At 41.2% G+C, this 23,113-nt stretch overlaps 2 protein-coding genes and 1 non-coding gene across 3 annotated transcripts; 1 reads left to right on the forward strand and 2 right to left on the reverse strand.

Moving 5' to 3' along the window:
- Positions 1-1,275: 1,275 nt before the first annotated feature.
- On the reverse strand, positions 1,276-10,589 carry wdr45b (WD repeat domain 45B). The gene is made up of 10 exons (XM_047377034.1): positions 10,312-10,589; positions 9,237-9,311; positions 8,789-8,890; positions 6,349-6,436; positions 6,102-6,196; positions 5,757-5,947; positions 5,587-5,672; positions 5,120-5,221; positions 2,911-3,032; positions 1,276-2,768 (listed from the first exon to the last, which is right to left on the reverse strand). Exons 1-10 carry the CDS (start codon positions 10,376-10,378, stop codon positions 2,662-2,664), a joined length of 1,035 nt encoding a protein of 344 aa, XP_047232990.1. The 5' UTR covers positions 10,379-10,589; the 3' UTR covers positions 1,276-2,661.
- Positions 10,590-10,870: 281 nt separating this feature from the next.
- trnar-ccu lies at positions 10,871-10,943 on the forward strand. Its single transcript has one exon. It is a non-coding gene; the product is annotated as a tRNA-Arg (tRNA).
- A 297-nt stretch (positions 10,944-11,240) lies between these two features.
- LOC124875782 (zinc finger protein 135-like) lies at positions 11,241-21,338 on the reverse strand. Its single transcript, XM_047378189.1, has 7 exons — positions 20,936-21,338; positions 16,145-16,347; positions 14,439-14,540; positions 14,200-14,286; positions 13,986-14,096; positions 13,751-13,874; positions 11,241-13,645 (listed from the first exon to the last, which is right to left on the reverse strand). The coding sequence occupies exons 1-7, from the start codon at positions 20,961-20,963 to the stop codon at positions 11,616-11,618; spliced, it is 2,685 nt and encodes an 894-aa protein (XP_047234145.1). The 5' UTR covers positions 20,964-21,338; the 3' UTR covers positions 11,241-11,615.
- Positions 21,339-23,113: the final 1,775 nt, after the last annotated feature.

Raw genomic sequence — 23,113 nt, forward strand, 5'->3', positions numbered from 1 at the left:
TTTGCACATCTAGAGCCTTACATTTTTATCCATCTTTGCAAAATTGGATGGTCAGTACTTTGACTAAGCCATTCAAGCTCGTGAATGTACTTTGATCTAAACTACTCCATTGTAGTGGTAGCTGAATGTTTAATGGTCGTCCTGCTCCCTTGTCAAGTCATCAGCAGCCCTCGTCAGGTTTCCTTCTAGGACTGGTCTGTGTATTTAACTCCGACTCTGACCCTGTGACAGCAGAAGAAAAGCATCCCCACAGCATGATGCTCCCACCTCCTTGTTCCATTACGGGGTTGGCGTATTTAGAGTGGTGTTCGGTGTTTAATTTACCACCATTTTACATGTTGAACAAAACGTTTTTATTTCATCTGAACATAGTTCTGCCCTCTACATGGCTCGTCCCATACTTTAAGCCCGATGTCCTTACGCCACTCTTTCATAAAGGCCCAATTTGTGTATGACTAGTAGTCATTCTGTCAACAGATTCTCCCACCTGAGCTGTGGATCTCTCCAGCTCCTCCAGATACCCTGGCTCTCTCAGCTTGTTCTCTGATTAATGCAGTCCTTAGCTGATCTGTTGGTTAAGACAAGATTAAATTAGTTTGGTTAATCCTGTGACTGTTAAAGGCAAATGGATTTTATTTGGGGATATCGGATTAAAAACTTAGTATTCTGTAGATCTGTCCCAAAAAAATCCCAATGAATTGAATTTGAGATTCTAATGTGAAAAAAAGCTCAATGGGGGTATGAATACTTTTCCAAAGCATTATGTTTCTTCAGTGATCAGGCTTTTTATAGCTTGGAACTGTTTACAACTGATTTCCTGATGAGGTTCTGATTTAAATACCAGCTGAGTAACACCTTATCCATGAAATTTCAGAGGTTGGAGAATTATGTCTGGTTGGTTTTGTTAAACGAATATTTCAGACATGTTAAAATACGAAATATGGGAATATTCTGCGTGATCAGATTAGCACATGGGTCAGTTTTTAAGAATTTTATATTCTCTAACATTCGCTAACCAAATTTAAAGGTGGGGTCCTTCGTAATAGAAGTAAACATCATTTTAAGAGCTAGATTCTGTGGGATAAGCTGTTTTGGCGCCCCCTGCTGGCTACATAGACTAGCTCTGTACATAAACAATCTCACAGAGTCAAATTTAAAAGGATTTGCTTATGGATTTACTGCCTAATAAATCCTAACTTCACACAACAAGACTTTGTCTGCCCCATCCGTAGTAATTGCGCAACAAAATGAGCATCAAAGTTCATCAAACCTATCTGGAAAATCAGATGTTAAATTTTATTCACAGATTTAAATGCACATTTTACAATCATTCTGTGTATCCGAAACCAGTTGGCTGAGTTTCCTCCTGTGGTTCGCCGAGCGCTGTGGATGCTCAGCGTGATGCCTGCAAAAGCACAGCTCGAACGCAGGAAGCAACAAAAATAAAACGTGTTTTTGGAACAAATCAACTGAAGGCTGTGACAAGTTTAGGGGGGAAGTTCCTCCTCAGTCAACTAGTTTCGCTGTAGTGGATGCAGACAGACATCTCCAGAGCTTCTGGTGGATCAGCTCAAATGGCAGAGTGACACATTCTACAGAACAAAGTGGAATTAGACACCAACAAAACCAGTGTAGCCAGGAGGGTGCACAGGGTGACCAGTAACACCAGTCAGAATCCAGTGATCTCATCTGGAATAGAAATCACTAAGTGCAGCCGATAATCAAGTCAAATCGTTCTTGATTTTTCTTACAGCTCGTCTGGGCCTTTTGAAGAGGCTCTCACAACAAAATCTGATCAGAAATTGATTAAACTAAATCTTCACATGCAAACATAACAGTCTGGGTATGGCTCAACGTTTGCCAGCTGACAGAACCTATTCATGGTGTAATTATTCCATTAACCAAATCTGTGCAAAGAACTTCTCTCTCAAAATAGATCAAGTTTTTCCTGCTTTGCTCACAAATTTCCAACCAAAGATGAACCATTCAGGGAAACAAGGTATTGCACAACAAATAATAAAAAAAGAAACAAAAATAAAGGTAAATTTTTTTAGCTACTGTTTTGTACAGCTCTGTGTGGTTAGCAGTTCAGTCAGGTGTATATACAGCAACAAAGAAAACGCTAAGGTGATGCTTGGCAAAGCAGGATCAGTCTGCTCCTTTCCCATCCTGCTTTGCACACAACTCATTTTATACACCGGTATACACGCGAGCACATGTGTGTATGTGTACATCTGCCAACGATATGTTCACACATACGTATTCTCTTCAGTTTTAGAGGCACTCTCCCTGTAGTTTGGTTAGGTGGTGTTAGTTATCCAAGCCGTCTAACTGCCAGGATGGTCTGTGGGAATAAAAATAGCCATCCTATTGAAACTCCTCGGAAGACATCTTAAAAGTCGTTTTAATTTCAGAAAAATAACTTTCCCTCATTGCCATAGGTTTGTTTAGAGAGAAAAGCCGACACGTCATGTCTCCCCTCCCCCACAAAAAAAAAAAAGTCTGTGCTTTGTTTTCTTTGTCCTCTTCATCTGATGCTCTGTTTTCTCAGAGTCTCTGCAGATAACTTCAAGTGCAAAGTAGGACTTCTACTTCCTCAGAAAAAGAAAAGCAAAAGCAAAAAAAAAAAAAAAAGTGTTGCTCTACAGGAAGTCACGAGGGTCATATTTTCTCGTCGGTCATCTCCAGGAACTGGGCGTACACGTCTCTGGAACATTCCCCCTTTTGGTTGAACAGAAACTTGTAGTAGCTGCCGTCGGCACAAATGGCTGCGAAGAGGGGAGAAAGAGGAGAAGTCAGCGGCAAATACAGACTTGCACACAGATGAAAGGAGGAAACACGGCCTGACGACAAGAGTCACCTTTTCCAAGCAGCATTCAACCCCCCACCCCCACCCCCCTGGGAGCTTACCTATGACAGCGTTGGGTTCTGTTCCGAAGGCACACACGCAGGGAGAGCCCGATGGCACCTGGAACTTGGAGAAGCTCCACTTGGAGCTGAAATATTTGGGGAGGAAGCTGGCTGATGCCAAACTGCAAAGACAAAAGCAAAGGAGTCACAAAGGAGCACAAGGAGTTAGGGCGCACTGCAAAAGCACTGATATCCTTTTTCCTGTTCTTTTTTCCCTTGCTCTGCTCTCGGTGGAGGCGTTTTCTCTCCCTCCCTCTCGCCTGCTTCTGCATCTGCTTTTGTCTGTGTTTTTCTCAGAGCCTCGCTTTACATATCTTCCAAACTTGCAAATTATGGATTTGGTCAGCTGGTCTCTCAACGAAACTGATCAAATGTTTTCCACGGGAAGACAGGGTAAAGGAGAACCCTCTTGCCCAGCCGGTACATTCTTCTCTGGACACACGATGGAATCCTGGCAGCAGTGGAAGATTGTGTGCTTGACTACAATGTCGTTTGAGGATGCAGAAGACGTTTATATATTTGGATTTTGATAACAGGTTTTCTGCTTTTTGGAGCCTGTGGTTATCTGACTTATCGAGTGAGTAGCAAAACGTGGGCAGCTGTTCAAAGCATCCCAAAACTGCCTGCGATGCTGGATGGAATCTGCAGAGAGATCAATGCTCAGACTGAATTGTTAAGAGAGCTAAGCCGCAAGCTGGATACGGTTCTTGAACAGAATCGCAGCCTGGAAGCGGCTTTTGGACACAGAGGTGAAAGGATTTAATCATGGAGAAAGTTGTTCGCTCGACAACTGCGGAAAGTCCCAGAAATTTGGATATTTGGATTCGCAATTGAGAGAAAACAGTAAAAACTCTTAAAGTGGTTGGAAATCCACACAACTGCTTGAACCACAACATTTATTGTTTTTTCTAAATCTGGTGCCCCAACGTGGCCTTGGCAACATCTGCTAAGTGGCTATCAAAAACATATCTCCTGGATGTCATGTAAACATGGCGCTCTTTCCCAGCACCCCCGAACAACTGTGACCCAGATAAGACTTTGCGGCCGATTGAGAAAACGTCCATCTCTCTCCTCAAGGACAATGGTGCTCTATCTGTGTTGACAGTCTAATTCTTGCACACACATTCACAGTTATATATTCACACCCCCAGGATTCCATCGCACTCTTGCAAAATATTTTCTTCTTGTGTGTTGCTTAGCCCTGCACATAATTGCGTGATTTCATTACTTTTTCATAGATTTTTAGTTTTATCAGAAGGATTACCATCCAAAACCAAACATTATTAGTAATTGACAATTTTGACTATAGCTGCTCTTACACCAATGACCCAACTTTCTTAGTTAGACTTCAATGGACTGTTATTACTTAGTTCAACTTCAGTACCAGTAAAAGCAATATATTAGGACCTGAAAATGTGGATTAAAGCTGTTTAGTACCAGTGACTCAGCTTCCCTAGTTAGAATTCAGTGGAATGATGAGACTATCAATATTATCATCTTCTTTAGCATAAGATGCTTTATTATTAAGAGTGGCTTGGAACCAATTTCTACCAGTAAACCCGGAAGGATTATTAATTATTATTACTCCCAAAGATTATTAGTGTCAATTGATTTGTTTTTCTGTGTTCTGTATCATTGTAATGTTTTTCCTCATGTACAGCGCTTTGAGTGCCTTGTTGCTGAAAAGCGCTATATAAATAAACTTGACTTGACTTTAAAAACATCTCATGTTTTTTCACATGACAGAAACAAACCTAGATGTATTTTTATGTGACAGACCAGCACAGATTCTAAATCCCAGTCAGTAGCCTCTAATGGGTCCAGTGTCGCCCTGTATTTAGCTCCACCCATCTTCCCATCCACTCTGAGTAGCTTCGCTGCCTGAAGACAAGCATCTCCGCAGCATTATTCGGCCACCACCATGTACTTCCACAGGGTGTGATCAGGATATTGTGCAAGGTTAGTTTTCCACCACATTTTGCAAAATATTTCACTGTTAGTCTCATCTGACCAGAGCATCTTCTTCCATGTTTGTTATGGCAAACTCCTAACTTGGATCCCCCTAAAGCCAAATGAAACACATTGAAGCTTGTACTTGTAATGTGAGAAAATGTGAAAGGCTGAATACTACCGCATGAACGGCATGCTTCTCCTGCCTCAGCAGCTATTATAACCCATCAGAAGAACAAACAAACAGAGAGAGACACACCTTGACTGTTTGTTCCTTTTGGGGTCCTCAGCAGCAAAGATGTGCACCGTGCCGTGGTCGCTGGACACGCAGATCAGGGATGCATCCTGATTAAAGTTGATACTGAAAAAAGACAAACCAATAAGTGAACGATGAGCTTTCATGGCTGCAGCTCGGACTGATGCAGAGACACTGAATAAAGCTGGGACATTGCAAGCATTACAAGGAACCAGGGTGTCTGGAGACTCACTCCTGATTTCAGATCTTTTTAACCTAATCTAATTGTTTTTTTCCTATTAAGTAAGATCTAGTTCTACTGCACAAGTTCCACTGGTGACATCTGAGAGAAGAGACTTCATAACCACTGAAAGGCAGCCATCTTGACCAGCGGGAGGTTGAATTTAATTCTGTTTTTTTTGTCTCCAGAACCCAGGAGAGCTTCTGTAAAGGTAAAAGACAAATATCTAAAGGTGTATTTTTTTCCTCACCAGTAGATGTTGGCCGTCTGTGAGCCTCGCCTCAGTTCCTGGATGAGTTGCCCTGCGGACGTGTCGAAGATTCTGATCAGAGTCCCCTGTGGAAACATGACAGCAATTATTTAGAGGTCAAAGGGCGTGGTCCACAGTTGGTAATGGTACGGCCAACGAGGTCTCTGTACTTTTTCTGATGCTGTGGCTATTCTGGTTCCCTGCAGGTTGAGTGCGATGCAGCACAGCGCCCCCTCATGGGCGGGGATGTCGACGGGGGGCTTCTCTGTGTTGGCCAGGTCTACTATTTGCACGTGGCCCGAATGCGTTCCTGGGAACGCCAGCAGAGAGTTGTTGCTGTTGGGACACAGCACACACAAACCTGAAACAGAGGGAGAGAGTGAAAGGAAGGTAAAGGAAAGTGCTTCATTCGTTGGATTGGCCTAAAACTTTAAATCTGCTCTGATGATTAACAAGTCAGCTGATCCAGAGTCTGTGACATATAAAGCCCGAGAGTTTATGAGAGTTGGACCGACCTTTGGGGTTATAGCAGGTCTCAAACACGTGCAGCTGATGGGGGTTGTGTGTAAAGGTGAACACTTTGATCATTGAGTCTAGGACCACCACAATCCTCAAGGAAACACACAAACAGCACATGAGCTAAATCAACCAGCAATAAAAAAACAACACAAACAGCATGGCTGAAAAGCCCATTTTCCTCTGTAGCCCATCCCACAACACTGACACGGCACATCCATGTCAGCCCCGATAGGGAGACCATACCTGTCGCGCCGAAGCTTCACTGCTTTCACCTCTGTCGAGAACTCGATCTCTATCACCGTCTTCTTCTTCAGGTCGTCCCAGATCATCACTAGAACATCACAACAGGTAAAGCTACATGAATCAAATGCATGTTTAACATCTGAGAAGAAGGACATTAAAGAGGTTTGTGATACAACGTGAAGCCATAATCAAAGAAGCTGATTAAAAACAAACAGTATTCATGTGAAGCATCCATCCAGCCATAGTCTCTTGTTGCCCTTCAGACTTGTTTCAGTGTTCTTCAGAATAATCCTACAAGCTGGGAGGTTTCTCTCATTGTTCTTAATCATTGTAGCTCAACCAGGAGGAACAGAGGACTGGAATGCATCCCTGGCTACAACATTCCAGGAGATTCCCAGAGCTTTTTCATAGTTCCCAACTGGGCTTTCTTGACATGAGGCTTTCAGTTCTGTAGTGCCACCTGTATCCACTGAGATGGGCCTAAGGGCCGCTAAATAGGGCAGTGACGCTGTTTGATGTTCCAGCTTGAGTTTAGCAAGAGGTGTCCGGGTCACTAGAGCTTTGTTTTGTTGGAAAACCAGTACCCAGCAAACTTGGACTCCCTGCTTAGGGTCTCTTGAGCACCGCGTTGTGCCCATGTTGGGGTTTGGTAGTTGTGGTAAAGAGTGATGTAAGACTGGGCCTCAGTTTGACACACTAGGCCCAACAAATCTGACTTAAAACTTCAATATTTCAACAAACACATCAATCGAATCCATTCAGTTCCATTGAAATTAGATCCATTCAGACCAATTCAAACCAATGCAGTCAGATTCAGATTCCCAATCAGTTACCTTCTGTCCAATTTGATACAATTATGATCAAATTCAGCAATTCAGATTCTGACCTTCTCCCTCTTTATAGTCCAACTCTGATAAGAAAAGTGTTAATATCAGATGCTGGCCTTCCTTTCATTGTTATACTGATATATCTGTTGAATGTTTGTGACTTCGCCATCCATTAATCCTACACCACACAGTATGACCCTGATTACGACTGAGATCATATATTATCCACATGTACAAGTGCTTAATGATTCCTGAAAGCACACTGTGTGTGCAGAGTGGAAACCAGCGCAACCAGAACCTCTGATGGCATGAGGGGACAGAGTCAGCCTCTGAGTCTCCAGGGATGACAGAGCCATAATGGTTGACATGAATACTTTTAAAATTCTAGCTTCATTTGTGAAAACTCACATTATCCCAAGACGAGCACTTCTAAATAAATAATATTATTACAGTTTCATTTGGGGCTTTTATTTTATATTTCTCTGCTAAATTGTTCATATACACCACTGAGTTTGGAAAGCAAAGATTTAAATGAACCAATTTCAAAGTCAGAAATAGCTCAGCCTCTTAACTGAAAGTGTTTTTATACAAGAAACACAGAATTTGCCAAAAAGTTTGTTCCATTGTGTCTTATGACTTTGTTGTAGAAATAAAAACTAACCTCAGAATGCAGAAAGTTGACACTGTACTGAACATGTTGATACTGAAACGCGATTATAGTAAAAAAATTAAAAAAGCAAAGAAATGAAGTGATGCAAAAAGTAAAGAAAATACCCCTAGTCCTCAGTTTCTTGACCCAACTTCACCTTTCAGATCTGCAGACAGAACGGGCAAGGTTCTGCACAGATGTGCCCCCACAAAGAAGATGTAGAACGATGACAAGACCCACTGACAGAAACACGATCCATTTCTTTAAAAAAAATTAAGGAAACACCCTCGGTGGAAATAAACTGCTGCAATCCTGGTCATAAAATAAGACTGAAACATAACAAGATGATAATACTTAGAAGAAACTTTTCTTAAACTTTAAGATTAAAGACTTGGTTCCAGTGTGAGCCAAACTAAAGAAAACAGGACGATGTTCTGTTGTTATCTTTACCATCTGGAGAAAAGGATCCAGTTGCCCTGATTTCTCACACACATTTCTCTCCAACAAATAAAGCATCAATCTTTTATGTACTAGGTCTGCTGTTGCTTATATCTACTCCAATGTTTCCACCCCTAAAATAAAGAGTGTAAATAAGGTATTTATACACTTTATGTCACATTCCAACCACAAACCTTAATGGTCAGAGATGGAGCCACTGGATAGTAGCCAGTTGCTGACCAACTTCCCGTAACTGCTGAAATTCAGCATGCCCCTAGCATAATGCTGCTACCACCAGGAGATCAGCGAACAGATGGTTTTCTACCATATTTGGCTTTTTAAAATAACCTAAAAAGCTCAATTTTGGTCTCATCTGACCAGAGCACTGAGGTTTTTGGTTGCAAGTGCAGCACAAATAGGAAACGTTTAAGCTCTATGAATATGTTTGCAAAGGAAAACCTGTGGTAAACCCAGAGTTATTTTCTCATCTTTAACGTTTCCATCAGTAGCAACATAGCAAACATACCTTTGTTAGTTGGGTACTTGGGTTTCTTCCCGCCTCCCACTAGTGCCAGGTAGTTACACCTAAACAGCATCTCCACATGACCAACCCCTCCCTCCAGGAACTCTGAAATACAAATACACAGCTATTTTAAATCTTAGAAGCAAATCTGTGTGTACAAGTGAGAGTAACACGTTATGAGGAAAGCACAGTGTTGCGATGTAAAGGCTGACAAAAGCAGAAAAGGGCCACAGGCAGCCTGAGCGGTGCCTAAAACACATGGCTTTTTAGAGAACTGAACATATTTGAATCCTGAGTAACGTGCTTGCATGGAGGAGGTTTCCTCAAACTTAAGGAGTTACATTTCAGTTAAATTGTGACATATTTACACAGGGTAATTGCATGAGTGAGCAGGACACATGGTGAACAACATGTTTATCATATACTCATGGATAAGTTATTGTGCGATTACCTTGCTTCTCCTTCTCTTTGAGAGGATCTGTGTTGTAGACACGAAATCCATTCTCCATTCCACAAGCAAAGCACCCTGGACGAGAACACAACGATTCAACAAAGAACAAACATTGAAGGACCAACCAAAATTCAGACAATGACCATGAATTACAACAAACTAATAACCTTTATTGGAATTTAAGGCAAACCAGCACTTCGTGTGAGAGTGATGAAAGTGAAGTTTTCCGTTTCTACTAGGTCATCGGAGGTCACCAGTCCATTCTGGGTTAATTTATCATTTCAGTTTCAGTCATATCAAGATTCTACATTCTATCAAAAGTTAAGTATGTTAAAATAAGTAATTATAAGACACCTTATAATTACAGTTTGGACAATCTGGAATACTAAGACGAGATGAGAGCATCCTCATAGTGTCTGTGAAATTGTTATCTCCAGTGGAGGGCTTTTTACTGTTGTATAGTGTCTGTAAGGAGAACTGGAAAGAATATGTGGGTGCCAGACAAATTATACGTCTCATACGACATTTTCTTCTAAAATCTACTAACGATGACATATACTGGAAATAAAATACCATGTAGTAACTGGAAATGCAGAACAGCCCAGGAATAACGTTAGTACTGTTGACATAGCTACTGTTAGCGGATAGCCGCTATGTTCGAAGGAATTTCAGCTAGCAGTAGCATTTATGCTAAGTTAGCATACAGCGCCCATTACCCATATATTGTTTTTAATCTTGGTTTTTCACCTTTTGTGTGTTTTTTGTGTATTTGACTATTGTTGGATTGCTGAACCACTATAAACAAAACTGGTAGCTACAATTTTTGGTTGGCTAAATTTCAGTCCGGTAGCTAATGCTAACGTTAACTCTGTCGGTAATTTAACCTGACAGTTCAAAGGTAACGCAGTGGTTTTAGAATATACTAGTTAATGTGAAAATGTAATGCAGAATTTAAATAACGATTTCTAACGTAACGTTGAAACAACAGCCAAACAATGAGCTCTGATTCTACGACGTTTTTCCAATTGTATTAGGCAGGAAAAAATAGCATATACATAGCGCCTCTGATTCTTACCGTGATCCTGGTTAAATCCAGCATAAAGAAGCCCATTACCATGTGGATTTGACGGTAGTAAATTCATTGTTAAACAAAATAACCAGAGGCGTTAAAACAAGGAAACCCAACAGTTTTTGTCCGTTAGCTAACTGGTTATCATTCCTCCTGCTGAGTCGGACTTCTGCTGGACAGAGAAAAAAACAACCGAGGCTGTCTCTCTGTTCGCTGTCAGGATCTGCGGCCAGACGCGGAGGGAGTTCACTTGTTTCCAGTAGATGCCGTAAATGCACTTGACAAAGAAGTAAAATAACGTCATCATTAATAGTCTGAGCTAAAAGTAGACGTCTTTCAACAATTTCACGGCAGATAAAATAAATCCCATTACCTATTTTCAAATAGTTTTTTTGGTTGCAAGGTTTTGAAGAGCAAGCACAATGTAAGAGGACTGCGGTGTAGTTATCTGTATCTCAGTAGCAGGTAAAACTTTCATAATGCTTTATGAATGAAACATAGAGATCAAATTGTCACACAGGCGTACAACACTGTGTGATTTTCATGTTCCTGGACACACGTCGACGCCCCAGTGGCCTAATGGATAAGGCACTGGCCTCCTAAGCCAGGGATTGTGGGTTCGAGTCCCATCTGGGGTGGAAATTCTTTTGTTTTTAAATTTGTGCTACATTTACACTCTATAAATATTTATCCTCGAGTTCGACGTGATAATGACAATAGCCCCATAAGCTAATGCTATAAGAAATAAAACACCAGCTTAATGACCTGACATTTGAGTATCCTGTACTAAAACACTTTTTAAATTTCCTGTAACCGACATTAAAATACTACAATACTGATAAAGTTAGGTTCCCTCTAAATTGAAATGAATGTCTATTTCTTCTTAAATTTTAGGTAAGCACTGTGTAAGAATAAAAATAAGCCACACCAATCAAAACACTTGGGAGTTTTTATTCAAGAAAGAAAAGCAAAATTTCTAACAATTAAATTTTAAATCACATACATACAAATTATATGGCTGTAAAAAATACAAGGATACATTTTTTTGGAATTCGGTGCAATTATACATTTCTGACTATTTCAGTCTGGGGTAACCACGTATTTTATGGACAATGTCAATGTAGAGGAAAACTTGGTTTCAAGTCTCCACATCTAGCCAGCACCCATACTGCCAACGTGAGCTTTAACAACATAAACAGTCTGTCTTTATTTTTCTGGCACATAGCTGAAGCTAAACTAACCTCCTCCCTAAGGGACGTGTTAACTGATGGTTACAGTCCTCATTAAGATTAGGATCGCATTAATAGAAACTAGGAATGAACAAGTCTCCTGTGTCGTTTTAGGCCATGCAAACTTGAAAAGCCCTTGCTGCAAACTGCGCATACATACGGTCTCTCTCCTGTATGCGTTCGCATGTGTAAAGTAAGGAAACAGGACTGGACAAAACCCTTTTCACAGATGGTGCACTTGAATGGTCTTTCCCCAGTATGGTACCTCCTGTGAATCTTCAGTTCTGCTGCAGATCTAAAAGACTTATCACAGTCTTCACACTTGAAAGGCCTTTCGCCAGTGTGGATCAAAGTGTGCCTCACCAATGCATCCTTTCCAAAGAATCCCTTTCCGCAGTGCTCACATGGGAACCGCATCCCTTTGTGGTGGAAGTTATCGTGTTTTAGAAGGCACCTTCTAGAAGTGAAGGTCTTTGTACACTCAGTACAAGGGAATATCGTGGTAGGTTTTTCGTCTACGGGTTCTCCGGCGTGATGCACACGTTCCACGTGCCTGGTCAGTGTGACGCCGTGCCTGAACTTCTTGCCACACTCCCAGCAAAGGTACGGATATGCCTTTGTGTGTTTTTTCTGGTGCTCCACAAGGTCAGAATATGATCGGAACCTTTTCGTACAGTGAGTGCACTGGAAAGGCTGGTAACCAGTGTGTTTCCACTCATGTCTGATGAAACGCTTCAAACTGGCAAAGGTTGTCTGACAGTACAGGCAAGTGAAAGGCTCAGTGGGGTTATGGGCATCAATGTAATGCTTGTGAAGGGCCTTGAACACAGGGAAGTTCTCCTCGCACCTATTACACTGGAATGGTGTGTGGGATTCTTTGTGCATGGCCAGCGCATCTGAGTCACGTACTAGTTTCATGCATACCTCGCAGTACAGCGGGTTGTGCGTCTGCTTGTGGGAATCTAATGTTGACTTGTACTTAAAGGCCTTGTCACATTCGTCACATCTGAAACAGTGTTTCACATCATCTGGGTTCTCAGGATCCACTTGCTGCTCAGTGTAGCAAATGTTCCTCATATGGAACCTAAATGTTTGTCTGCACTTGAACTCGACCCTGCAGTGAGGACAGTAGAACGCACCTTCCAGGCCACTCTTACTTCCGTCTGGGCTTCTCTCTCCTAATTCCCCAGAGGACTTCTCTGATGCGATGTAATCAGGGTCCGGGGCAGTGCTGTCTGGAGGGTCGTCTTCAATAAAAGCTTCACAAATAACCCCGCTGGATGACTGTTCACCGATATCTGCTGTGGTTTCTTGTTCCTGATTATCTTTCTCAGGATTTACTTTAGTTGAAGTGATACATTTGTGTTGCTGCAAGAAGCGTAAACTCTTATAAAACTTTTTGCACACAGGACAAGCAATGGGCAGCTCCTCTGTGTGCTGATTCATGTGTCTCTGTAGGAACTTGGCCTGGCTCACCACTTTGCCACACACCTTACAAGTTCTCTCATCCAAGTCATTGTTTTTCGCTGAACTCTGGGAAACAGGACCACTGTTTGTGGTATTACTGCCTAAAGTCTTGCCTGATTTTCTCCACTGTGAAAGGTACCTTTTCATCTTAAGTCCTCGGTTCTTTCTCACCGGTCTTTCCCACAAAGGGTCCGAGTACAGGTCTTCCTTGAGGCCCCTTGCTCTACTTTCCACTTTATAATCCTTATCATCGTCTTCAGGGCATTTCTTTCTCCTCCCAGGTCTGTTTGGCTTCTTTTCCACACCATCTAGCAGCGTTACTTGGCCGTCCTCCCCAATGATCAGAGTCCCAGTATGGTCATCTACCATTTCCTCCTCAGTGGGATCGGAGACCAAAACACTGTCAATCTCAGCCTTCACCTCTCCACCGATGCCGAACCATGGTGGTTGTGCACTATCGGCTGTGCTCCCAGGTACCTCGACGTACACTTCTTTGTTCTCAGACTCCACCTCCATCTCAGAGCAAACTGTATACACAAGGCTGCTCTCTGCATCGGTTTCCGACTGCTCATTGACGATCACAACTCTTTCCACAGGAGGAAGACACAGGGCTGATAAGATGCCGCTGTCAACAACATAAGACTCTGAAAAGAAATTATAGATTAATTCAGGTAGAACGTGTAGAGAACTTGCTGACAGAACTGCTAAATGACAATGAGCTAGTATGTCAGAGGGAAATATCTCCTTACCAATATCTTCAAGCTGGTTGAGATTTTTCTGTGTGTCCAGCAATACTCTTAGATCTTCAGGTTGAACTAAAGTCTCCATGGATTCATTTAGAACAGATGTGGTGTCACTCAGCAGTGAAACAACCTGAATCGAGGTAAAATATATTAGTAATTGTTTTAAAAACAACACTGTACAGTCATCTTCAAATACATCTGAGTACAACACAGAGACATAATCTTGAAATTATGTGTATACCTGCTGGAGACTTTGAGCAGGAAGGAGCTTTTCAAGTCTGGACAGAAACAGCCACATCAGAGTCTGAATTGCTTTGTCGTATGTGGGCCCAAAATCTTCAGGGAAAACATCCTGAAAAAACAAATCCATCAATGTCTTAAACTTATACTGGCTGGCCATAATCAATGTGGAGCAAGAGCAGAAAATATGGAGTGGTTTGCTTGTATAAACCTACCTGGAAAAAGCTCATTCTTTCTTCTGGATCTCTGAGCAAATTTTGCACGAGGCCCATGAAATGTAAATCTGATGCTTCAGCATCAGACTGCAGGCAAAAACAGAACACATTATCTGAATCTGTTCCCACATCTCATACATTTTTTTCACACCGATAGTAAACGATCAAGAAAAATAACTCAATTTACCAGTAACAACAAAGACCCACATACATACAACCCTTCGGTAAGAAAGTTTTACCTCTATTTTCCACAGAGACCTGAGGCTCTGCATACGGTCGAGGTGTGGCTGAATAACCTGAAGGTCGGGAGTCTCATCAGAACGACACAGTTCCAGGATCAGCTGCAATTCAAAAAGCAATCTTTCAGACACTCACTTCAAGTGATAAAATGATGTACTGTTTAAGGTAGTGCCTGAACTGGCGTGATGTGATGAGATAGTTGGCTAATAAAGACCCTATTCAGGCTGGCTGTCAATATTCAGTCATATTAGCACCGACGAGGAGTCCAACACCTTTAAATCAAATCTGGCAGAATTTGGGCTAGAAAGACTAAACCAGCGAGTAAAATAAAAATACAAATGGTTTGTTTGCTCAGTGAGAATATGCCAAGTGTTGCTGCAATCAGCATTGGTGCTGATTCATTCAGCAGAAGGAAACAAGCGCACCCCAACTAAGCCTGTGACCTAGCAGTTGCACGCAGTCATTCTATTGGCTGATATGGTTGCTAGGAGATGATACGACGTTAATCTGAGAGAGATCAAAAAGAATTTGTGAGCAGGGAAGAAACTCGAGAGCGCAGTTTTGATCCGAGCAGAGAGTAAGTTTGCCTGCATAGAGGATGAAGCAAGCAGGAGGAGAAATGATCTGTGCAAGAAGCATTAGATCAGAGCTCAGAAACAAAGATTTGAGAGAGAACAGAGTATATTTGAAAGAAAGCAGAAGTTTTGAGTGCAAGCATTACTAAGTTTGAGTACAAGCAGAATGAAATCCTGCTCTCATATTGAAAATATGTGCTCTTGATTTTTGGCAGTAAATTTCCCCCATAAAAGTTATAGTAATTAACTACACTACTGTCATTTACAGGCAACACATGTCCGCTCCAAGTTCCTTGGAGTCTGAAGAAAGCAAGCGCTTGGGGTACACTGGGTGACCCAGCCGGAGCAAGACGGACCAGAATGGAACAGAAAACCGAGTTGTTCTGTAATTTGACGGAGAGCGGGTCCGTTGACCGTGAGGTTCAGAGTAGTCACTGAGAATGTGGAACTGTTCTCATTAATTAACATAACAACGGAGTTGCTCCGTCGGGTGGAACAGAACAGAGCAGGAACGGAGGATGTGGAATTATTTCACCTCCCTCTACATACAACTGTAGCAGCTTTACAGGCAGGAAGGAGCTGGCGGTGTTGGTTTTTCAAAAATAAAGTAAATTTTAAGATTTCATGATATTTAAATTTCAGACTCTCTGATTATGGTTAATATAAATGTGTTTTATTTTGCTGTGGACCTGCAACCACTGAACATTGTCCTATGGAGCAGTCTTTGGATACAACATCCCATCTGAAAGACACTTTACTGAAATGTTGACCTAAACTCACTACGGTGAGACCAAAACAAAATGACGGCGTCTCAAGCATGTAAAACAGCTCTAATATGATATGATCCATAGAGGACCACTCTGACGGAATCTGATGGCATCATGACGCCACAACTGCAGCTGTGTAGGAGAGTCTAGCAGAGAAACGCCAGATCACTAACAAAGATTTAGTTTTAATTACAGATGAAGTGAAAGGTGGTCAGTGTAATATCATTCAATTTACCGTCTTAGCCTTATGAATCGTAATCGAATTGATTGTCCAAGATTCCCACCCGCTGCAATTTTACAATAGAAAACAATGAGCCAACCCTAAATGGAAAACGGAAGTTAGCAAACTAAAATCCAACTCACTCGTGCTCTGAGGCCCAGAATGAGTTCAGCTCGCTGCCTTGTAGAAAGAAGCTGAGGAACCATCTCTGTGACCATGAACACAAACTCCTCCAGCAGGCCATAGTCAGACACAATCTTCTGCTCCACAGTGTGCCAGATTGCAGCAGAAACCAGGCGGATGGGGGAAACCAGGAGGCGCAGGGAAGAGAGGGGAAGAGTGGGAGCTGCAAACAGAGAAAAACAGTTTGAAAAAGCTGACATGTTTCAATACAAGTCTGGGACAGACATCCCAATCTAAATTTCAAAATGTAATTTTAGTTTTGTTGGTTTTTATTATTTAACAATGGGAATGTAATGGTGTTTTAGACTTTATCAAAGCTCTTTAAAATAACAAATATGCACATAAAAGTTTGGGTTTAAAGATTAGTACATTTTTTTTTAAAAGGTGCAACATCTTGCTTTGCAGATTTTTAGAGTGTATTCACACTTGCCACTTTTGGTCCGCTTTAAACAGATCAGAGTTCGTTTCCCCCCCTTGGTCCGGACCTTTTGTGCAGGTGTGAATACACTCCAGCGAACCCTGGTCCGGACCAAACAACCGGACCAGGTCTGCTTCCAAACAGACTCTGATGCGGTTTGCTTATGGTCTGAATACAAACCGGCCCCGATCCGAACCAACTGATAAAAGCATACGTCTCTTTGGACATAAAAAGCCACCGTAGCCGGTAGCAAAGGTGTGTGTTGTAAGGTAATCATACCTAATAACCTGTGTGTTGCTTAGCAACACTACTGGCTTGTTGCACATAGAGAACGTCGGCGTTCAGCACGCGTTCTTCGACGGGGTTCCAACATTATAAATGGAACGTCTCAAAGTCTGTGTTGAATGAGCTGCTCTTCAGCCTCACAATAATATTGCAGCTGTAATAACAGCATTAATATGCAAAACAGAGGTGCTGCACGCAGCACGTCTACAGATGTTTTCCTAAATTTCCGGGTCTGTGCTCTGTCCCGCCCCCGTCATTTCTGTCCAATGGGAACAATGATCGTCACCCGCATGGCTTTGTTTACAAGTAATAGTTCAGTTGCAAAAAGTACAACGTGAAAACAAACCGCACCAAATGAAAAAAATAAAGTTCGCTTTTGGTCCGGACCACACTAGCGGACCAAAGGACTTTCCTGGTGTGAATACACCCCTGATTTTCTGAAACCCAAAAATAACTAGGCTTTACGAAACATCCTCCCTGATCTGTACGGTTAAAAGTAGTTTCCTTTTGGTGTGCATTGAAATACCACTGTAGACTGTTCCAAACATGTCCTTGGGTTTGGCTTTTCAGCCCCAGACACTGTCTCATTACTGCTCTGAAGGTTAAACTCCTGCATGCGGCTCCAGTCAATTTTGTGCCTCTTTAACGAGTCTCTTGACATGCTAGAATGTTCTGGAGAGTGATTTCAGGGAGGCTACAGTTTCTGCGTGTGAGATTTCTCAGTTTCAATAAGTGTCCCTTCACTTTGATGAAATCCTGCTGAATGTACTCTCTTCAAATCCAAGGGTGCAGTGAGAATGATGAACTCAGCCTATATTCTGAAGCCATTAAAAGCAGCCTAGCTCACAGCCTCCAAAGTGGATTAAAGCTACGTGCTCTGAGACCCATTGCCAGTGAAAACAGATTGCTCTTCTGGGCTCATCAAGGGCTTGACATACGTCTCTGGACAAGTACGTACTCTCAACCCAGTTATTATTATTATTCTAACTATTTTTAAGATCAGGTGAACAATAATATTCCACTCAAAGATATTCATATTCAGATATTTTCACTGGAACCATGTCTACTCAGAAGAGAAGAACCAAAAAGAAAGAATAAATTAATTTATTTTTTGTGCTACAAGAGACTTCTATTGACAGTAATCAGAAAGGCGAGGGGCAGTGCACAAAGGAGGGAAGACATGCAGTAAAGGTCCCAGGGAAAGCGATCAAAACCATAACGGTCCCAAAATGCAAAAAATATTCTACTGTGGCTGATGTGTGCAATCAACAAAAAATGCCTTGTTGAGAACACAGGTCACGGGAGAAGGGGCTTCCAGGATTTAGTTTACAGAAATGCAACACTAGCTCAAATAACCTCTAATGACAACCAAGGTCTGCAGAATACCATCTCTGAAAAAGATGTATCACAGCAGCAGAAGACCACACCAGGTGCCGTTCCTGTCAGCTAACAAGAAACTGAGGCTGCTTTTCACAAAGGTTGACCAAAACTAAATAATGACAGGCTGTCAAAACAGTGTCTGATACAGTGAGTCTCCATATCCACTTAGTGTGACACTGAGAAGATTACACCAACAATTGGTGTAAACATGAAGGCATGGATCCATCCTGCCTTGTATTAGCAGTTCCCTGTACTCCAGTGGCCTTCAGTCACCAGATCTCAACCCAATAGAGCACCTTTGGAATCTGCTGGAACAGGAGACTTGAATTGTGGAAGTGCTGCCCAAATAATCTGTAGTGAACTTGTTGCCATCGTGTCAACATGGAGGAAAATCTCAGGGCCTCTTTACACAACAACGATCCATTGAAAATGGGTTTTTTGTTCTGTTTCTGTTAACACGTCTACAAGACGGCCTTTTACTTACAATAGCTGTTCACACGTCTTCAGCAGATGTGAACTTCACGTAATTCCCCCACCATGCCACTAGTTGGCGATATGCTCTTTAACAACATGCACAAAGACTTCCGGTTTACAAAACGAGGGACAAAATGTTGTTAGAGAACGTTACATTTCGTCAGCAGGAGAAGTAAGTATTTGGTAATCCGTAATTTTTATTGTTGATAGTTTCATCTTCTGTGGGTTTTAAACTGGTCAGTTAAACTATGTTGTGCGCTTGCGCTTCAATTTCTACTAATTTCAGTCATACTCTGCATGACTCAGAGCTTGCCCCATAAAAGGTACAGAACGTTTTCAATGTGTGCCGTTGTCATATTCAAACAGTAGAAACCCAACTAATTTTTTTTGTTTTCACCAGAAAACTTTGTGTAAACAGGGCCTCAGAGGGGTGTTTCCAACACCTTGTTGAATCTAAGCCAAGAAAAATTAAAGCACTTCTGAAGACCAAAGGATGTTCAACCAGTACTAGCGATGAGTACCAAAGAAAGTGGTTTATTAGTATTATTAGTAAGGCTTCACAATATGTTGCAAATATATCATCATTGCAGTATCAGTGTGTGTAGTGTTCATTCAATTCAATTGAAAAATACTTTATTAATTCCAAAGGGAAATTAAATCTAGAAAGGGGAAATTCATATAGATTGATTTTTCTGAAAACAGGTAGAATTTTTTTCAAGTCCACCTTATAGACTGTTATGTTAATACTCTGCAAATATGAGGACACTCATTTTACTTGAGATGAAGGCAATAATAACAAAAAATTCTTTCCGGCCAGGACATTTCATACTTTACAAGAAATCAAGTCCACCATTCACTGAATGGGAAGTTGAAAATGGAAATTGTGCCTCCTACTTCATCATATGTTAATGTGGTAACCATGCCCACTTTCAATTTCTGACCAATCACAACATCGTTGTTGGACACCATACAAGAAAAAAGTTTTACCTAGGTTCATGTGTTAAGAACAAGTTGCAACAACTTCCAAACCATGGCTGCACGTAGTGATGGCTGATCAAGGCTCAACATTTGATTCAAAAAATGGTTGCTCGAAGGCTCGATGACAGAGTGCTAGAGTAGGACATCCAGTGGACAGTAAAATAAAGTGCAATCGAGAAGCATTTGTCCTTCATTGACTCTCCCCAATTTAGATGCTACAGTGTTCTTCTAGTGTTGTGACTGCACCCCTTCATACACTTTACTTTGATACTTTTGATTTCAAGTGTAAAAGAACGGGCCCCAAATGTCTTTGTTTGCCAAGGCGCTATATTCCCTCACACATTTGTTAAAGTTAAAAATGACTGAATACAATGACTCTTGCAAGTCAACTAACCAACATTTATGCTAGCCCAAAAAAAAAGGCACAATATTTATCAGATTTATTTTCTTTTTTTAATTTAACATTTTTGTGGTTTGGTCAAAACTCCTCACGTGTTTAAGTGTAAATTTGGAAACTCAATTTCTGCTTTTAAAATGCTGCAGTCGTCTTGTGTTTTTACAAACAAATATTCTGGGATCATTCAAACAATTTTACATGCTCGTTTAGATGAAAATGTTTGATTTGACATAAAGCTCTATTGAATATTGCGCAAACATGTTTACTGTAACTGAAAGTAAAATGCACCCTCTGTGTAAGGTTAGAAAGGTTGAAACTTCCTCTTCACAAAAAGAAAACAATTTCGGTGCCAAATTCCGGTTCAGTCGGATCTACCTGTTTTTGTTTGCGTTAGACTGACTTGATCAAATTAACACATTAAAGTAGCAATATACCAAAAATAATTGAAAACCAATTTGCATCAGATCTATAAAGTACACATTTTGTTTCAGAAATATTAAGAGTTAACTCCAAAACCACCGGAGTCATATCTGTAGCTAGCTTAGTTTAGCCTAGCATTGTCTACGTTAGCTCAAACGCTTCTAAGCTAGCTAGGTTGACAGAGCACCTTTAGCGACAGCTGGATTTATCCCAACTACATGGCTTGTGAATAGGTGCCTCTTGTAGCGGCTAAGAGCACAGTTAACCCGACTCAAATGAATTAATTAGATTATTATGTTGAAATACGCCAGTTTTACAATATTATTAAGATGCTATTCCCGCGCGCGGGCTGCGTTGCGGCCTAGCTAAACAAATCTCTCAGTTAGTGTTTTTCCTCACCGAGTAACTCAGAACTTCCTCCGTCCATCTTCGACAGTCACTCCAATAACATTACAGTGAGGACATCTACCGTCCGTGACTCAGCTGCAGTCAAACTGATTCCTTTACCACCAGCTGTGTTCGATACAAAATTCTTTCAGGCGCCTTTTCTGCGTCAACGGTTGCTTTGCGTTCCGTCTGAAACAACAGTCCGGACACCAGCTAGGGATCTACGTTCCGTTCCGCTTAGTGGCTTCTTCTTAGGCGGGTAGCATCTAACGTTAAAATGCATAATCGCCATCATTTAACCAATACTTTGTTCATCCTTAATGTCTCCACATACTGATAATAATGATGAGTTTAACATTGTATCCATCTTGTTTTCCACCTCAACGTCTTTCGTTTGCTTCACCACTTTAACTGCCTCTGCGTATGAAACTGTATTACGTACTCTGACCTGTTGGACCTGCACCTCCCTTTTCATCACTTCACAGCGCCCATATGTTAACACTATGGCTACCACCACAACCTACAGTAATGTGGTTGTCTAAGCTGAGTCTGAGCTGTGTGACCAAATCTTTGGCAATTAAAACATCTAAGTGGTCGTGCGACATATTCTCTTACATTGGACGCCATATATCCCAGATAAACCTTTTCTGGAAGCTTTTCTTCATTAAATTCTAGCAAAATACTTTCACTGTTTCTTTTCTCTCCATTTTTAAAGTTCTGAAGTATTTTTACCTCTTTAACTTTTCCGCCTCTCAGATTTTATTTTATTTCCTCCATTGGGATCTCAACTGGGATCCCCCATATCACTCCTTTTTTTTCTATTTTCCCGATTTTTCTACACAGCTCATATTGCACTCACCCACTTCTTTCATTCTGCATGGTCAGTCTTTTTGTTTTTCTGTGTTGCAAACAATCATTAAAATCCCATTTCTCAGTTTTGCTGTGGCAATTTACTACTACTACTACTACCTACTTGGTTCTTCAGGATAGTTGATAGATTAACTGGGTTAATTAAATACAATCCCTTTTCCCCCAATCTCTTCTTCAGATTCGGCCCAGTTTGTTAACATCCTTCCCTTCTTTCCTATTCCCACCATCATTGAAGAATTTCCTCTTTTTCGACTCATCCTTCTATCTGCAGTATGACTACTCCAGTCACTCTCATTACCTGCACTAATTTCCCACTCTGGCCTATTCACAGCACAGCTATGTCTATCCGTCATTGTTTTCTTCACAAGTTCTTTCACCAGACCAGTGGATTTCCCGATATTGTCTTGGGTGCTCCTGCAGTAGAGCCCTAGGTTTTCAGGCTCTCCTCTTTCATTTCGTTTAATTAGATTCTCCATCAGCAAAATCATTTTTAAAAGCCATGCCAAAGGAACATTGCTTCGCCCTCTTCCCACTACCCGCTTAGTGGCTATCTGATAATTTGAGGATAATCATTTCTGTTATATGACGGAAATTCACTCTTTAATATAGTAACAACTAAAGCTTGGACATGCTGAATAAATTTAATTATTAAACCTCTACAAAAAATACTCACATTTATTAGTGTATCGCCAAATAAGAGATGTAACACCATGGTTGCATGGGTGTGCACATTCTTAAACTAATCATTTGTTCAGCTTTTGATTAGATTTCAGCATCCAGTCTTCTTGAGATCACACCCTACCATCAATTACAGTTAAGCTGTTGACATTTAAATAAGGTTTAGCCATCCTTCTTAGATTAAAACTTTTTCACACAGGCATCCTTTAACTAAACATACCTTTCACCCAGGTTACAAAGGATTAAATTAATGAAATTGTTCAAAGGTATCTGTAAGGATACCTTTGATTTAGAATTCAATAATAAGCTAACATATTGCAGTCCAGGCTCTATATTTGAGAAATGCACTTTTTGTACAGTGATTTTACAAAAACCGTGTTTCTCCAAAATTGCTGAAAATACCTCATAAAAAGTGGTCAAGGAGGCGGTCAAGTGGCCCAAAGCAACACTGAAGGAGCTGCAGGAGTGTCCAGCAAGGTCTAGTTCCTCTACCGAAATGCTTTGCAAGGTTTGAGCATCATTGATTCTCTAAAAAGGTTTTGCAGAACATAATGCGACACAAGCCCTCATTGCCTAAAAAGAAGGCCTTTGCCGTGCAGATCTTATTTTTCACCTCACTAGTCAATAGTCTACAGTAGTTGT

This window comes from Girardinichthys multiradiatus, chromosome 10 (genome assembly GCF_021462225.1).
Source record: "Girardinichthys multiradiatus isolate DD_20200921_A chromosome 10, DD_fGirMul_XY1, whole genome shotgun sequence".
NCBI classification, from domain to species: Eukaryota; Metazoa; Chordata; class Actinopteri; order Cyprinodontiformes; family Goodeidae; genus Girardinichthys; species Girardinichthys multiradiatus.

Bases quoted from the DNA above. Each gene is read 5' to 3' on its own strand.
- wdr45b (XM_047377034.1), bottom strand. From the start codon at position 10,378: ATGAATTTACTACCGTCAAATCCACATGGTAATGGGCTTCTTTATGCT. The intron at 6,197-6,348 runs GTATGGTCTCCC...TGTTTCCTTGAG, and splicing joins GTGAAGCTTCGGCGCGACAG to GATTGTGGTGGTCCTAGACT. The intron at 5,673-5,756 runs GTACAGAGACCT...ATGTTTCCACAG, and splicing joins TAGCCACAGCATCAGAAAAA to GGGACTCTGATCAGAATCTT.
- LOC124875782 (XM_047378189.1), bottom strand. From the start codon at position 20,963: ATGGACGGAGGAAGTTCTGAGTTACTCG. The intron at 14,287-14,438 runs GTAAAACTTTCT...TTTTGCCTGCAG, and splicing joins GGTCTCTGTGGAAAATAGAG to TCTGATGCTGAAGCATCAGA. The intron at 13,875-13,985 runs GTATACACATAA...ACCTCGATTCAG, and splicing joins CTGCTCAAAGTCTCCAGCAG to GTTGTTTCACTGCTGAGTGA.